Below are 16,606 nucleotides of genomic sequence, written 5' to 3'. Positions count from 1 at the left end.
GAATTGGTATTTCCTTTATGCGGCTCATTCAGGTTGGCAGTCCTGTTTGAGTTCCCCAATGTTGTGGGGGGTTCCCATTCTGTGGAGGGAGGGAAGAGCATGACAAAACCATGCACCTGACAGGCACTCAATGAGAAAAAAGCTGGCATCCAATCTATATTTCGTGTGGTCTATGCATGGCAGTGTCTTCCTCTGCAACACAAACCAAGTCTAATGCATTTCTTTTTGTATGAACAAGGCTTGCATGCTTGCTTTCTCAGATCGCATGCAGGGAGCCAATCATGGTGGTTGACCAAAGAATATGATGAAATAAAAGGGAACAGACAGCACTTGAAACTCAGAACAAAGGCCTGTACTGGAATAGTGAGCATGATGTTGATATACTACCATAGTTAGTTTCCGGTGTATAGGTCACATTTCTTTTTACAAAATTTCCGGCAGGGTATTTTATACAGTGGTGTTACTTGTGTTTTCTTCTATAAGCATGGGACGTAATTGTACAAGTTTACCACAGGGGTTATATTCTTTGTTCGATTCATTTGCAAGAATATTGAAACTGGTTTCCACTTCTGCATATATGCATATGTCATAATCACAATATCTAGATGCGAGCTTATCAATGCAGTTGCGCCGCGCCTGGCGTACAAATATACAAGTGCACCTTATATAAAGGTGCGCCTTCTAGACCGTAAATTACAATACCCAAAATCCCAGTTAGATATCTTAGGAACAGATGCGATTTGTGCTTTATTATTCGCAAGCCTCATTTCATAAATCGGAATGACAGGCTGTTGAAAGCAGATCTGTATAAATAGGATTCTGTGTTTTCGGAGTTAACTTTTTTTTTTTACGAGTTAATATCTTCTTACAGATTCAGTGTTTTTTGTGTAAATTGGTTTAAGTCATAACCAATTTACACAAAAAACACCAAACCAAAGGAAAAAATTAAACCCTGAAAAAAAAAAAAATTACCCCAAATTCGAGAAAAAAATAAACACAGAAAACACGGAACCATATGTATAGGGTTCTGTTCATAAAATCGTCACATCAGGTTCAAATAAATAGGATAACTCCATGACAAGTGGAAAAGAGCTTAGCAACACTTGTGGGATAGACTTGCATTCTATTTAAGTTCACTATGAGGTTCCTTTTTCTCTTACATACTAGTCTACACAGTAGAAAGGCAATCATCTATATCATGTTTTGTTTCATGCTGATATCCCAATCTGAGTACCAATACAACTAGAAATAGCCTGACAATAGCTCGGATGAAAGACCAATGACTGCAGGTTTCAACATTCCTTTGATTCTAGATGATAGCACCAGCCTAACACAAGACAAGTTGGGCTAGATTCTGCTGTGCTCAAAAGACCATTTGTTAAATCCCCCAAGTGCCCCGACTTGCACTCGAGAAATCATGGGAACGGTATTCCTTCGGTTTCCTAGTGATTGCTAATTTCGACCAATTCCGTGGTTACACAGTTGTGAATGTAATTTCAGAGTCGCCCTGAACAAGCGTCGTATAGAGTCAAAGGACCTGTCATATCACCTGTAAAATTTCTCGTCAATGTCAGCGTTTTCGATACTCTGCATGCGATCCAACTTTCAACTTGGCTGAGCTGCAGAAATCTCTTACAATATTATCATTCTCGTGATTGTTGTTTTAGCAGGAATTGCATACAAAGCTGAGAATTCACAATAACCAAAACCAGGATTTAGCTCGGAGTCAGCAGGGCTGTTTATAGTATTTCTAACTTAATATCAGCATCTTTGAAGTTGTACGAGAATGATAATAATGTAAAAGATTTCTGCAGCTCAGCCAGTCAGCCAGGTTGAAGGGTGGTCAGCAAGCTTAAAAGCGAAAACGCAGACATTGACGAGAAATTTTAAAAGTGATATGACAGGTCCTTGGGCTCTATTCGCGACTCCAGCAAACTATAAAGGGCGCACTGGTCAGGCAAAACAGTGGACGAAAGAAGGTCGTTTTCGTCGTTCAGCACATGGACCGCCATATATTTCTTTCACTGCAGCGTAGAATCGGTGTTACATATGAAAGCAAAGCGATTTTTCGACCGTAGAAACCCTTTTCTAGTCACTGCGTAGAAATGACATGGCGGAAGCATAAAAATAATTACTGAAAACAATGTTTGTTTCTATGCTGCCTACGGGAACTATGCAGCGATAGCAGACGACAAAGTCGAAACGACCTCCTCTCCTGAGCTTCTCGGAGTTACCGCTATGTGGTGTCGGTTTCACTGGAGTTTCCAATACGACGCTTGTTCAGGATGACTCCGAATTACACTCAAAACTGTGTAACCATGGAATTTTACCAATGAGTAGGGAGCCGACATATTATTGCTCCAAAAGAAAGTTTTACGTTATATTATAGATGTTTCTTATTATGACCACACAAAACCATTATTTTTCAGATTTCGAATACTTCATATAGAATCTATGTACAAGTACCGTTTGCTTTATACAGTTTGTTTTTCCTCTCCAGCTCTTGTAGAATTTTTGTATGCAATTTCAAATCTTAAAAGGCATGAATGTGTTGTTAGCATGCGTCACACAGATTCATGGATCCTCCGCCATCTCATACAAATTATAACTTCCAGTCCTTACATAATAATATACAGTTAAACAAGTGTATCGCAAACAATATAAATAAAAACAAAAAAAGTAAGAGAGCCCTTTGTTTGTACTTTTTTAGCAGTGTATAACTTTTATGTGTTCTTGATTTGTTGCTGCTGCCAATGTAAAGTGAAGCTGTTTTTAATAGCTTTTTGTATGGGCTTTCCCGCCAGAGTTTCTGGAAATAAACTTGATTTGATTGATTGAAGGAACACCGTTCCCATGATTCCTTGAGTGCAGGCTGGGGCGCCTGGGGGATTTAGCAAATGGTCTATTGTATGAGCTTGTATCAAAAAACATGAAATGCTGCTTTTGTGTTAATGTCAATTGTACTATTCCCAGGTTTGTTCAAAAGAGGCCTCCCTTATCTTCTCAGCAACTAAAGAGGACAGTAAAAAGATGACAGCTTTTCATTAAAAAATTTGTAAGTGTGAGCAAGATGCACTCGCATTGCAGATGCAATATGTACAAAATTTTCATGCAAAATAGCTTCATAACAAAGCAGAGTGACTATTTGGTTCTGCAAAACCAAACGGAAGTTCTGCTCCTTTTCACATGCATCTTCATCTCTATTAATAACTTGTATCAGTGAACATCAAATTGAAAGCTTAAACAGATGGAACATAAAACCTAGAATCCATGCTAGCAGCTGAATGATGCTTCTGCTTGTAAACAAGCATAAAAAATTAAAAGGGAAAGAAAAGGAAGGCCTTAGAAGGCACAATGAGAACATTATTCGTGCAGTTGAGAATGGATGTTCTGGCAGTTGCATATGCATGCTGGTGCATGCAGAGCAGCAAGAACTTGCCTTGCTGATATCACCTGTTAGCGGGTGACTTCACACTGTCTTCTAAACTCCTTGGAGGATTCACTAATATAAGCTGACTCTCCTGTAAGAAAAAAAATACATACCATACAGCATTGAGAAATAGCACTAGCTAGGTGGCACAAATTATTATAGGAGCAGTATTTTTGGTAGTGCTTTCTTGGGTGAATATAAACTACTACATCAAAGCAGAGACATATTTCCAAGTTTCTGACCACAGTGGTCTTGCTGAAAATGAGAAGCTCGATGGTATGGAAATAGATCAGCACAAGCTTGCTGTGACCACCTATTCAGCGGAATTGTTGAACTTTGCTTTCTTAATAAAGAGTAATCAATTGGTTTGACTTTGTGAATAACCAAGATGTCCTTTAGCTTTCTGTGTGCTCAACAAGCAAGCTACCTGCAAGAGCTAGGAGCACATACCTGAAGGATCGATTTCACAATTACCCTTCACGAGAAATGAAACATAAGGTCCTCCCCATTGCACAAGAACACTGGGCCCTCTTTTAGAGCTATCAGCCCGCACTGGAAGGGTTCGCTAGAATGATGAATGGGACAAAGGCAAACTACACGCTTTCATGGCAGTGAAAGAAATAATGGCAGGAAAGGGTTAATAATGAACCCTTCTGTCAACGTCAGTGCTGCCAGTGAGCTCCTCAGGAATTGTGGCATTCTCGTGGTCCTATCATCCTCTAGCCAAGACAGTGTGGAAGGAGGAAGGGGGAGAGGGAAGAAGAAAGGTTTGCGTGGCTGCGTTTGAGGGTGCTGTAAAGTAGCAGCAGACGACGTAGCAGCTCCCATATGACCAGCTTACATCCAAGATTTTTAGCATGCCTTGCACGCGCCGCACATGGGCGAGCACTGCAACTGTCTTTAGAAAAACCACTTAGTGGTCTTAGAACTTCGACAGCTTCTGCAATAGTAAACTTCGTAATCACAAGCGGCACTGATCCGTGTAGAAGAAAACACAAAATCTTCAAAAATCTCAGTACTCTTTTTTTCTTTTTTACAGCGGATGTAGCACTTTTTATATGCCGTTTCAATTGTTGCCAAATAATATGACTCCTAGATCTCAACTATGCATGGTGTTTCTAATCGTCCATCTTTTCAACAGGTTTGTCGAGTTTCACGAAAGAGCAGATGTATATAGCGACTTTCTCTACGGTGGCTTCTCAGAACCCACATCCATCCGTTTGGTTCTCCGAGCGATACGATTGGTTGATTCCCAACGTCGGCAGCATGCCTCTGGTGCTTCAACCTTTCCCCGGAGAAGACTTTCCCGTAGTGTGACGAAAAAATCCCAGACCAGGCAATCCAAGGATTGTCAAGGGTGGACAGATCAAGGCAGAGTAGGCAGCTACCTAGGGCAGCAAAAGTTTGAGGGCAGCTGCCCCCAAATTAATTGGCTTTTTTTTTTTAATAAAATCTAGCTCAGAATATAGCTACTTTGGGAATTCTAACTCAAAATCTAGCTGTAATAGCAAGAAAGCACAAAACAAACAGATGGACGAAAACAGACATGTCTGTTTTCGTCCATCTGTTTGTTTTGTGCTTTCTTACTGTTACATCTGTCCCAACACGCTCGTCAAAGTCCTAAATCTAGCTACTTTGAAAATATTATTTCCCCCCCCCCCCCCCCCGACTCCTCATGGTCACTGGCCATGGGGAAGCGTGAGTTGCAAGAGTGGTTGGTAGCAGTTTCAAAGGCTGCATAGGGCAACAAAATGCTAAGTTTGCCTCTGAAGACTGTAGCACTACTCTGCAAAAGGGTCCATTCTTCCCGTGATTCACTTCACGGCGTCAGCTCCTAAATGGATTGACCCGGTGGCAAGCAAAAAAAGGAACCCACTGTGCGTGTGCCGAGGCCCCCGGCGAAGCTCAGCTGGGCTCTGTGGAACTCTGCCTCTTGAGCACCCTGACGAGTGTCCGCTCCCTCACGGGGTTCAGCCAGTCCGAGTGCTTGGCCATGCACTCCAGGGAGGAGCGGCACTTTTCGTTGAAGATGTAATGAACAAAGCGGTCCAGCTGCTTCGGCAGTTTGAACGCCTTCCCCTTGGAGAACAGGCAGGTGGGCACCTTAGTGTCGGATGTTCCGTTCATAATCACCTGACGTGGGACAAGAGCGAAAGAGTATGTCAGGGGTTGCTCCAGTTGACGCGACAGAAGGAAACAAACTTCTTCTTTCGAAGATCGGAGCGTAAGGACAGCTGTGCAATTTTAAGGCATGGGTTCACAAACTGCCTTCCTAGGGGTTCTCCAGAGTACCCTCATTGGTTTTCTGCACCCCCAAGTTTCCTCAACAATCCCTGCCCCTAAGTAAACTTTCGTTCAGCTTCAGCTCTATTTTACCAGATCTGAGCCACCCATTGAAACATGACTATGAGCCAAACACTACTTCGTATGTTTCTTAGTGTTTACGGGTCTGTACACTCTGGCACTGCTTTATTTCGTCAATGCTGAGACTGGTAAAGGGTACCTCAGCTGCTGTTTAAAGAGACCATGAAGGCAATTTAATTTTTTTTTAAAAAGAAGGTGTTCTCGGAAGCATTGGGGTCCTGGCATGCCACACAATTTTTTCTAGAACGTTGTGACTCTTATTTCTGTACCTGCAAATAAGTTTGTGAAACCGAAACAAACATTCAGATTTTTTCCCTTTTTCGCCTCTGGAAAGAGAAGTGACGTCAGGAAGCACTGTCGGCATCGGTAGGATTTAGTGCACACTCAGTGTGGGTCCCGCGGTTCGCTCTAGTGCACGGCGATCTGTGAAGAAAACCTGGAAGAAATGGTTGACAACGCCGCGCTCAGTCTTCTGGTCGGAAATGCAACGAACAAATCCTGACACCGCTGTCCACAGCTCTATGCAAATCGACGGCGCGCAACCAAATGCTGCGCATTGCTGCATCGGTCGGCAGTTTATGCGAACTAACGTCGCCCGATCGACCGCACGTCTTTAGCCGACCTTTCGCGCAACCTACTACTCCACATAAACGCGGCATAATTGGTGAGACACGAGTTCGCAAAGCGAACACGAGACGACACAAGCAACCAAAACCAAAAGTCCGCCGCCCCCAGCGCTCGTACCTCTTTTTCTTTTTTTTTTTTTGTCCATGGTTGCTCGATGCTTGTTACGCGCCCGAGGTAGCAGTGCGGGATGCGTTCAACCAGTGACAAACGGAGGGATCGCTTCAGATTATGCTTTTATACACGGTATGAAGCCTTTTAATTCCCAACTACAACTTCAAAAGATTATCCAACGTTCAAATAAACTTTCTTCATCACATCTCACCACCGAAATCGAAACCAAGAGCGCGTCTATCGTTTGAACCAATCGCCAGACGAGGAGCCCGTTGTCGTCACGCTTCGGCGGCGCACTTTAGTTCACCTTTCTGCCGCCGCCTCGGTGGGGTCTCAGGCATTGTTCCCGGCGCTATTATTACCGCGCCTGTTTGCTCGATTGGTGCGGCACCCAAACTTCTGTTCGGGCTAGAACTTGGTCAACAGTATCGGAGACGTGCCTGACATCCATTTCAATCGTCGAATAAAACTTCGATACTGCCTTCATGGTCCCTTTAAAAGGCAGATACAGGTTGCTCAAGATTGAAAAGTTTGAGAACTATTGCATTAGTGAGTTTTAAAATAGCGTACCTAAAAGCTTTGCATACCCAATGAAACAGTGCCGCGTGCGTTGCCGAGCGAGTGTGTGGCCTAATGGTTATCGTGCTTGGTTATCATGTGGAGGCTCCGGGTTAGATTCCACTGAGCGGATTCCTCTTTTATTTATTCTTTCAACTCCAACATTCTCGTAAGTTTGAAAACCTTCTCGTCTGATCAAGTTACGAATGTTCTACGCGCCGAATGTTCTACGCCAAATGTTCAAGAAACCCACACGGGTACAAAAGGTGTACAAAAGGACTCACTCCAGACCGCCACGCGTGGCGGTCTGGAGTGAGTCTTGCCCCAGCGCCTGGTCCTGCTGTTTTGCCAACATCAACACCTGCGATGCTAGCCTTTCTCTATTTTGTTTTGGGCACAAGTTCGCCCCGTAAAATGTTTAGTTCCTTCAGTTATTCGCCGCCTCATCATTTGTCCTTCGTGACATTTTGGTGGAGGTGCGTGGTATTGCATTCTATGCCCGCAAAGCGTACCCCTCCGAAGGCATCCCGGCCAAGCAACGTGCCCGGAACGCTACCCTTCGCCGAAGACGCTGAAGCCCGAAAAGCCGTCGTACCAGAGGTCAGTCCCCCGAACTTGGTCCCTCGCTTGAGAAATGGAATAAGATTCCGACCATGACCACCCTGCCCGTCGTCGTCCTGCCCGTTGCTCCACGGACACCTCCTCCCTTCCTCGGCAAGATTTATGAGGACGTTGAAGACTGGATCAACCAGTATGAACGCCTGGCTTGCCACAACGAGTGGAGTGACGAACAGCGCCTGCAAAACCTCTATTTCTCACTAGAAGGGACTGCAAGGCACTGGTTTAAAAACCATGAAGCTTCCTTGATCTCGTGGGACATTTGCAAGAACGAGCTCATGCATACATTCGCCAGTCAACACAGTAGAGAGAGACCGAAGACCTGCTGCAATCGGAGAACCAGGGCCCCTATGAGAGCGTCACAAGCTTTGTGGGAGACGCCCTTCGTCCGAGTTCCCGTGCCGACCGCTAGGCCACCGAGGAAAAGAAGCTGCATATTTTGATGCGCGGCGTAAAGGACGACATTTTTGGTGGACTCGTACGAAACCCACCGACGACCGCAAGGATTTGACATGGAGGCGACGAACATCGAGCGCGCTCTGCAAGCCCGAGCCAGCCACTACCAGAGGCAACCTGGCGTCGGCGCGGTTCCGCAGTCCCCTTGCGACCTTGCCCACAGCATTCCGGGCATTCGAGAGCTTATTCGCGACGTCATCCGGGAGGAGTTTAACCAGCTTCTGCCGACTGCTGAGCGCCCGGCCTCAATCTCCATTGCCAAGGTTGTTCGGGACGAGGTTCAGCGAGCATTTCTTCCGGATGCCCCTGTCACCGTGGATGAGCCGACGCTGACCTACGCTGCAGTGGCCCGAAAACTGCCGCAAGCTGCTCAACATTACCTGGTGGTGCCACGACAAGACTCACAAATGCAGGCGTACCCCTGACGCAGGATATCAGTACGACTGCCGAGACCAGCCGGCGCCAAGGAAAACTGACAGGTGGAGGACAGCGAATCGACGACCGATCTGCTATCACTGCGGTGAAGCCGACCGCATTTACTGTCGATACCCCTACCGAAAACTGGGGCTGCGTGGGTTCCACCCAAACGACCCACACTTGAGGTAAGGCGAATGCCCTTGCGACATCGTGGAGTACCTCCGACGCTCGCCCTCCTCAACGCAGTCTCTCCGCCATGAATTCCGCTCCCCATCACCACGACTTTCAGCGTCCCCAGTGCCACGACACTGCCGAAAGAGCCCGTCTCCCCTGCGTTGCCGGGAAAACTAAGTGCAACAACGCCTGGAGGTGACTTTGCCGAAGACGACCGAAGTAAAAAACCTTGAAGAATGCCGGAGCACTCCCACTTTCCCGACGCCATGCATTGCATTGACACCTCTGCAACGGTGCCCAACAACCTAAACGTTGTTATCGACGGCCACAAAGCATCGGCACTCGTGGACACTGGAGCAGACTACTCAGTCTTGAGTGGGAGACTCTCTCGCCGCCTTTGAAAAGTCACGACGCCGTGGGATGGACCTCAAATACAAACTGCCGGGGGATACCTCATTACACCAGTCGGGAGATGCACTTCTCGCATCGAGATCCACGGTGAGACGTGCTCTGTGAAGTTCGTTGCTCTGCAAGACTGTGCGAGGAACGTCATTATCAATATGGACTTCTTGTGCGAATACGGTGCCGTCATCGACCTGGGAGCGAACAGATTGACGCTCCAAAATCCTGCCCTACTGCCAGAGGAGCCCAGAGCGACATCACCTGCAGTCCGAGTTCTCGCCGATCATGTAAACCTGCCGCCACGATCATCTGTTTTTGTATTCGTCGGGAGTGATGAAACTTCCTGTATCGAAGCTCTGCTTGAGGGCAGAGTCCAGTTGCTTCTAGGAAGAGAAATCGGCGTCGCAAGAGGGGTAACGAATCTTCAGGACGGGCGTATTATGGTCCTCGTTACACCTTACGAAAGGTACCGCCGTAGGCCACATCGAGAAACTCCAGAACTCCGCCGAAATTGCTCCGATTACTGAAGAGTCCCCTTCACCTGAGTAAGACAGTACCTCGCCAGTGCAGCTCGACATCAACCCTAAGCTTCCAGACCCGAAATGACGGCAGCTGATTAAACTCCTTGCCCAATACACCGGCTGCTTTGCGACATCGTCAAAGGTATGCCAAACCGTTGTTGCGAAGCACCGCACCGTTACCGAGGACGACGAACGCCCTGTGCATCAATCACTGTACAGAGTCTCCATAAAACAAAGGAAGGTAATCCAGGAGCAAGTTCCAGAGATGCTGAATGACGACATAATCCAACCTTCAAGCAGTCCATGGGTCTCTCCGGTCGTACTGGTTAAGAAGAAGGACGGAACACTTAGGTTCTGTGTAGACTACTGGCAGCTAATGCGGTGATGAAGAAAGACGTCTATTCACTCCCCCGCATCAACGACACGTTAGACCGGCTGTACGACTCTCGATACTTCTCATCAATGGACCTGAAGAGCAGCTACTGGCAGATCGAAGTCAACGAACGGGACCGAGAGAAGACAGCTTTCGTCATGCCAGATGGGCTGTGTGAGTTCAAGGTGATGCCCTTCAGACTACGCACGGCGCCAGCAACTTTCCAACGTGTCATGGACACCGTACTGGCAGGACTGAAGTGGCAGAGCTGCCTCGTCTACCTTGACGACGTCGTAGTGTTTTTCGGCGACTTTAAAGAGCACTTGCGATGGCTCCGAGCTGTTCTCCAAGCCATACGGACCGCCGGACTCACCCTCAAGCCGTCACAGTGTCGGTTCGCCTATGACGAACTGAAGTTCCTAGGACGCGCGGTTAGTAACAAAGGCGTTTGCCCAGACCCAGAGAAGACTCTCGCCGTCGGAGCATTTCCACCGCCAACAGACAAGAAGGCCGTACAAAGATTCTTTGGACTATGTGCCCTACTATCGGCGTTTCGTTCGGGATTTCACCAGGATTTCCGCACCGCTCACAAACCTCACGAAGGACCCTGAGAAGTTTGAATGGGCTGAGGAGCAGCAGCAGGAATTCGACAAGCTGAAGCGACGACTCCAGACTCCTCCGGGTCTTGGATGCTTCGATCAGGATGCAGAAACTGAGATTCACACGAACGGACGCAAGTAACGAAGGACTTGAAGCGGTACTGGTTCAAATGCAAGAAGGCACCGAGCGACTCATCGCCTATGCAAGTCAGACACTGTCCAAGGTGAAGAGAAATTACTTATTGACTGAAAAAGAGTGTCTTACGGACGTCTGGGCAATCACGAAGTTTCGCCCGCACTTATACGGCAGCCCGTTCCGCGTAGCCACAGACCACCACTCGCGCTGCTGGCTTGCAGTACACCCCTTCAGTACACCTAGATCGATGAAGTCTCCGACTACAGGAGTTCAACATGACCGTAGTCTACAAGTCAGGCCACAAGCACATCGACGCCTACTGCCTGTCCAGAGCCCCAGTCAAGACACCTCCCGGTAACAGCGACGGCGATGATGACGAGTGCTTCCTAGGCACACTGACCACCGATGACATGGCACGATGTCGAGACGATCCTGAGCTGAGAGCCCTAATAGAGAACCTGGAAGGATGCGGGAGTACCGAGTCACGTGTTTTCTAAAGAGCCCTGCTGACCTTCGCCATTCGACAAGGTGTACTCTATAAAGAGAACTTCGGAGACAACAACTCGCTGTGGCTGCTGGTAACTCTGACCGACTTTCGAGAGGAGATCTTTCAAGCCTACCACGACGACTCGATGTCCGGACACCTTGGTTACAGTCGGACACTGGCCCATATTCATGAAAAGTATAACTGGCCCAAGCTCCCAAAAACCGTCCACCTATACACTCGATCATGCCACGAATGCCAGTGATGCAAGAAACATCTGACGAGGCCGGCCGGTCTCCTGCAGCCAATTCCTCCACCAACTGCACCCTTCCAGCAGATCAGAATGGATCTACTTGGCCCTTTTTTTCCGTCAACATCGGCTTTTCCGCCGTCAACATCAGGAAACCGATGAATAATCGTTGCCACATGTGGTATGCCAAAACGAAAGCCCTTCCTTCAGGGACTGCTGTGGAAGTCGCCAAGTTTTTCATAGAGTCCATTGTCCTCCGGAACGGCGCTCCCGAAGTTCTCACTACAGACTGTGGATCATCGTTCATGGCTCAGCTGACGAAAGAAATCCTTCGTCTCAGTTGCAACAGCCACCGTCAAACCACTGAATACCATCCAAAGACAAATGGACTAATGAAAAACTATCGCCGACATGATCTCCATCTATGTCGACGTAAAGCACCAGACGTGGGACAAGGTGTTACCCAACGTGACGTTTGCTCACAACACGGCGGTGCAAGAGACCACAGGAGTAACACCGTTTCAGCTGGTGCATGGCCGAAAAGTAACGACCATGCTCAATGCAGTGCTGCCCCACCAACCAGCTGACGATGGGAGCCAAGACGCCCAGGCTGTCACTCAACGAGCTGAACAAGTTCGCCAGCTCGCCCGACTCCAGATTTAAGATCAATAACGTACCGACACTATGTGGTACAACCTTTGGCGGATTGACGTTCACTTCAAGTGCGGAGGCTGTGTGTGGGTCTGGACCCCGGTACGACGACACAGTCTAAGCGAAAAACTCCTCAAGCGCTACTTTGGACCCTACAAAGTGTTTTGTCGACTAGGGGACCTGAACTACGAGGTGATGGCTGATGGAATACGGACTTCATAACGCCGCCTTCCACGACCGGAAGTTGTCCACGTCGTACGCCTCAAGCCGTATTATGATCGATAGGATTATAAACTGACTTTTTTACTACGCTCGATAGTACTTTGTTCACAAACCTCCGTAGTTTGCCATTATTTTCGTTTGTTTTGCTGTTTTGTTTCCTGGCACGTCACATCGAGACGATAGGCTTTTAAAAGAGGGAGTAATGCTGCGCACATTGCCGAGGGGCGCATGGCCTAATGGTTACTGCACTTGGCTATCACGCAGAGGCTCCGGGTTCGATTCCAGTGAGCGGACTTATCTTTTATTTATTCTTTCAACTCAACGTTCTCGTAAGTTCAAGAACCTTCTAGTCTGATTGAATTACGAATGTTCTACGCCAAATGTTCAAGAAACCCATGCAAGTACAAAAGGTGCTCCGCGTAGCGGTCTGGAGTCAGTTTCGCCCCAGCGCTCGATTCTGCTGTTACGCGGACATCGATGCCTGCGACGCTAACCTTTCTCTATTTTGTTTTGGGCACAAGTTCGCCCCATTGAACGTTTAGTTTTTTCAATTATATGCCACCTCATCATTTGTCCTTTGTGACAATAGTGTTGTTGCCACTCGGCACACAACGAACCCAAACTTTGTTTCGGATTGGCACATGGCAACGATGCTACTTCTTTGAAGTAAAATGAATCAGTGGGCCAGTTGGTACATGTTTGTACCAAGTTGTAAGTTAGCACTTGGTCCTGTCTTGTCTTCTTCATGTCCTCGTTTTTTAGGCGCTTCACAAGATACTTCTTTGGGTATGTGGTGCATTTAGGTACGCTATGCTAAAACTCCCTACTAGTACCACGCCTGCACTCGATACTGCCTTGTTTGTGCCGTGCATGCCTCATCTGTAAGTAACCTAATTTAGTTGTCATACTCACTGTGCCAACTTTTGAGAAGAGAGGAAACACGGGCCTCATGTCTGCATCATTAAAAAAAAAGGGGGAACTGAACATGTTCCTGGGGAGTTGCATATCTTACATCCGGGGCTCTCAGACTTTTAGTAGGCACCACACTTCACCAAAAAACCACCAGGAATACTCCAACCTCACCCCATCTACCACTTTTAAACCCGTCACTAAAGTTTACAATATGAACCAGAAAGACTAAGGCAGAAAGTTACAGGGTACACGTCTATGTTGGGTGCTCACATAATGCAATCATATTTTAAAGAGAAATTATGGAACCATCAAAATTCTATGAATTATCCAGTATTCTGAATATGCGAATAATCGAATTATAGAGATTCTTTTGTTCGCACGTAACTTCGTTACATTTCTTTAAAATATCTGCAATTTTTAAAAAACCACACTACAGCGGTAGTCAGCGGCCTCCCATTCAAGATGCAGTAGCGTCCGTAGAAAAATTAAGGGAAACCTTGAGCCACTTGAATTATCCAATGTTTTATGGGAAGTCCCCGGGCTAGAGAAGATTTATTTACTCCAATTTGAAACAAAAGTTCCTTAGCAATCTTCTGCTTTCCTGAAATGGTGGCTTCATCCCACATCTTGGGTTATCATTCCTCAGGGGTGTCAAAGAAAGAATAAAAACACTTAAGGGGAGACACTGCCCAGAAAAAAAATTTTCTACAAAAAAAGTTGATTTTGAAAAATTACATATTTACATCCACCAACATCTAAAGAGTATTCCCAAAAAGTTTAATTAATTTTCACTCTATAGTTAAGTTTTTGTAAATTATTTTCTGTCTACTAAAGCTAAAGAAAAGGTAGGGTTTGGAGCACTTTGAACGCATTTTTCTCCGTTCCACTTTTTGGTATAAATTCCATTTTAGTCAATCTATCGTTTGATAATGGCAAAACAGGGAAGGCTCATTCTTCCCTTTTCCTGACTGAAATTTAACAAGGAATGCGGCTATGGAACTTTTTTGTCACTTTACGGATGTCTTTTATAGAAAATGTTGATATTTTGTCGAAGACACAGAAGACCAAAAAGTTGACCAATTTTGCAGAAGAGACAATTTATAGAAATAAAATACTTTTTAGAAAAAACGTTCCATAGCCACACCCTCTAGGCATTCTGCTACATATCTAGCAAATAAAAATTTTGAATATCGTGATAGTTTTTTGACGATAGATTAACTAAGCAATGTAGGCGTGTTGTTGATAGAAGCTACTCTACTTTCCTTCTTATTTAACCGACAGATCTGAAATTTTGTTATACACCCTCTAGCATGACCACCAGCCTACCCTGTAAATTTCATTAATTTTAAGACAAGGGTTCAAAAGTTGACCCCCTAGGGGGTGTGTCCCCTTAAGGACAAGGACAGACAGCACAGTTCTTTCAACTAGCAACACACACTTACTGGTGTCTCCTTCAATAGTGCTATCTTCCTAACGTTTGAGACTAAAGAGGAAGATGCGGAAATTAATATATTTATATACACCCGGAAAAAACACAAATTTACACCCAATACACTGGAAGATAAATAATTCAGAAAGAAAGAAAAGAAAAAGAAAAACACTATTGACAAATTGAGATAGAGCGCCCTTTGGCTAATCCAGCTCTGGTTTCAGGTAGTTGATCTCATTTCTGGACAAGGCGAGAGAAGGGGCAGCGATGTTGTGTCGTCATGGGCTATCTTGTACGCCTCAATGATCTCTCTCCCGAGCTTGTTCTTATGTCTGCCAATCGTGCAGGTATCCTGGAACCGGGCTTCACAGTTCGTACAGAGGCGTTGATGAACCACTATTGGTTCATCAACAATTCATCAATTCATCAAACACGCTCATCAGACCGTTCCCTGTGAAGAGGGGGTGGTATACTCTATCCCTCTCTCCTGTGGCGACCGATACATTGGACAGACAGGTCGTTGCCTTAACACGCGCCTACGAGAGCACGTCCTCGAGGTCTCTCGTGCTTCGGATGACACTTTTCACCCAATAGTGGTTCATCAACGCCTCTGTACGAACTGTGAAGCCCGGTTCCAGGACACCTGCACGATTGGCAGGCATAAGAACAAGCTCGGCCGAGAGATCATTGAGGCATACAAGATAGCCCATGACGATCACAACATCGCTGCCCCTTCTCTCGCCTTGTCCAGAAATGAGATCCACTACCTGAAACCAGAGCTGGATTAGCCAAAGGGCGCTCTATCTCGATTTGTCAATAGTGTTTTTCTTTTTCTTTTCTTTCTTTCTGAATTATTTATCTTCCAGTGTATTGGGTGTAAATTTGTGTTTCTTCCGGGTGTATATAAATATATTAATTTCCGCATCTTCCTCTTTAGTCTCAAACGTTAGGAAGATAGCACTATTGAAGGAGACGCCAGTAAATGTGTGTTGCTAGTTGAAAGAACTGTGCTGTCTGTCCTTGTCCTTAAGTGTTTTTATTCTTTCTTTGACTCCCGTATTTTCACCAACACGCTCTTTCATCTTTATCATTCCTCAACATTCCTTCAATGTGACTTTCGAGCAAAATAATTTAGTTATAAATTTCACTCAGAAATCCCCTGGCATTGAGGCACAGGTAAAAAATGGAAAACTATTTTGTATAATTCTAGCCAAATAAACTCGGGTTCTCAAAACATATTCCTGGCAAAGAGGTCAAGTTTGTGTATCGCTGCAAACTTCTAGCATCCCGCCCGTGGCAGTTTTCCCCGTAATCATCAACATTACAAATTGGATGCTTCGCAAAACAGAGGGGAAATCGGGATGTTCCAGCAACCACCTTAAAGGGGTTATGACACAAAAATTAAACGGATAGATTATTCTTGAAATGGAATGCTCATAGGCTACCTAGTATATACACCAAGTTACGCAATTTTTAGAGCTCTGATAATGGCAATATTCAATTTACGAATTTTTATAATTTTCATCTGGCGACCAGGCAACACTGCTGAAGTTAGTCACACCATGGTGTCCATAAACCACGTGACCATGAACACTCTCTCATTCTAGGCGCCCCCATGATCGCCCAAGCTCTTCTCGTCGCGGTACGAACAAAACCGCTCAAACAGCTCGGTAAACTGAAAGCTATTCTCGCTCTCGCCCCCCGGCCGGTTGACCTTCCACCCTGCATGCGCCTGCGAGACATTCCCGGACGACGGTGACCACGGCGAACTCGTCGTCGCTGCAGCTCGTCGCCAGCGGGTCGCAGTCAAAATGAACAGCTTCCAACATCTCTTGATAGCAATCACTCTCATCGCTGCTGCGATCAATGTCG

At 46.1% G+C, this 16,606-nt stretch overlaps 1 protein-coding gene across 1 annotated transcript in view; it reads right to left on the bottom strand.

The window, feature by feature from the left end:
• Nucleotides 1–218: 218 nt before the first annotated feature.
• LOC8042137 overlaps nt 219–16,606 on the bottom strand; it is a 55,925-nt gene continuing 39,537 nt past the window's right edge. The window contains exons 9-10 of the mRNA XM_029977940.4: nt 5,307–5,563; nt 219–3,521 (exon numbers count right to left, since the gene is read on the bottom strand). Coding sequence (XP_029833800.3) covers nt 5,336–5,563 — 228 coding nt within the window. The 3' untranslated portion in view covers nt 219–3,521; nt 5,307–5,335. The remainder of the gene's footprint in view (nt 3,522–5,306; nt 5,564–16,606) is intronic.

This window comes from Ixodes scapularis, unplaced genomic scaffold (genome assembly GCF_016920785.2).
Source record: "Ixodes scapularis isolate PalLabHiFi unplaced genomic scaffold, ASM1692078v2 PGA_scaffold0__279_contigs__length_252992795, whole genome shotgun sequence".
Taxonomy (NCBI): Eukaryota; Metazoa; Arthropoda; class Arachnida; order Ixodida; family Ixodidae; genus Ixodes; species Ixodes scapularis.
The sequence above is the reverse complement of the archived record's forward strand: the minus strand, read 5'-3'. Positions and strand labels throughout refer to the sequence as shown.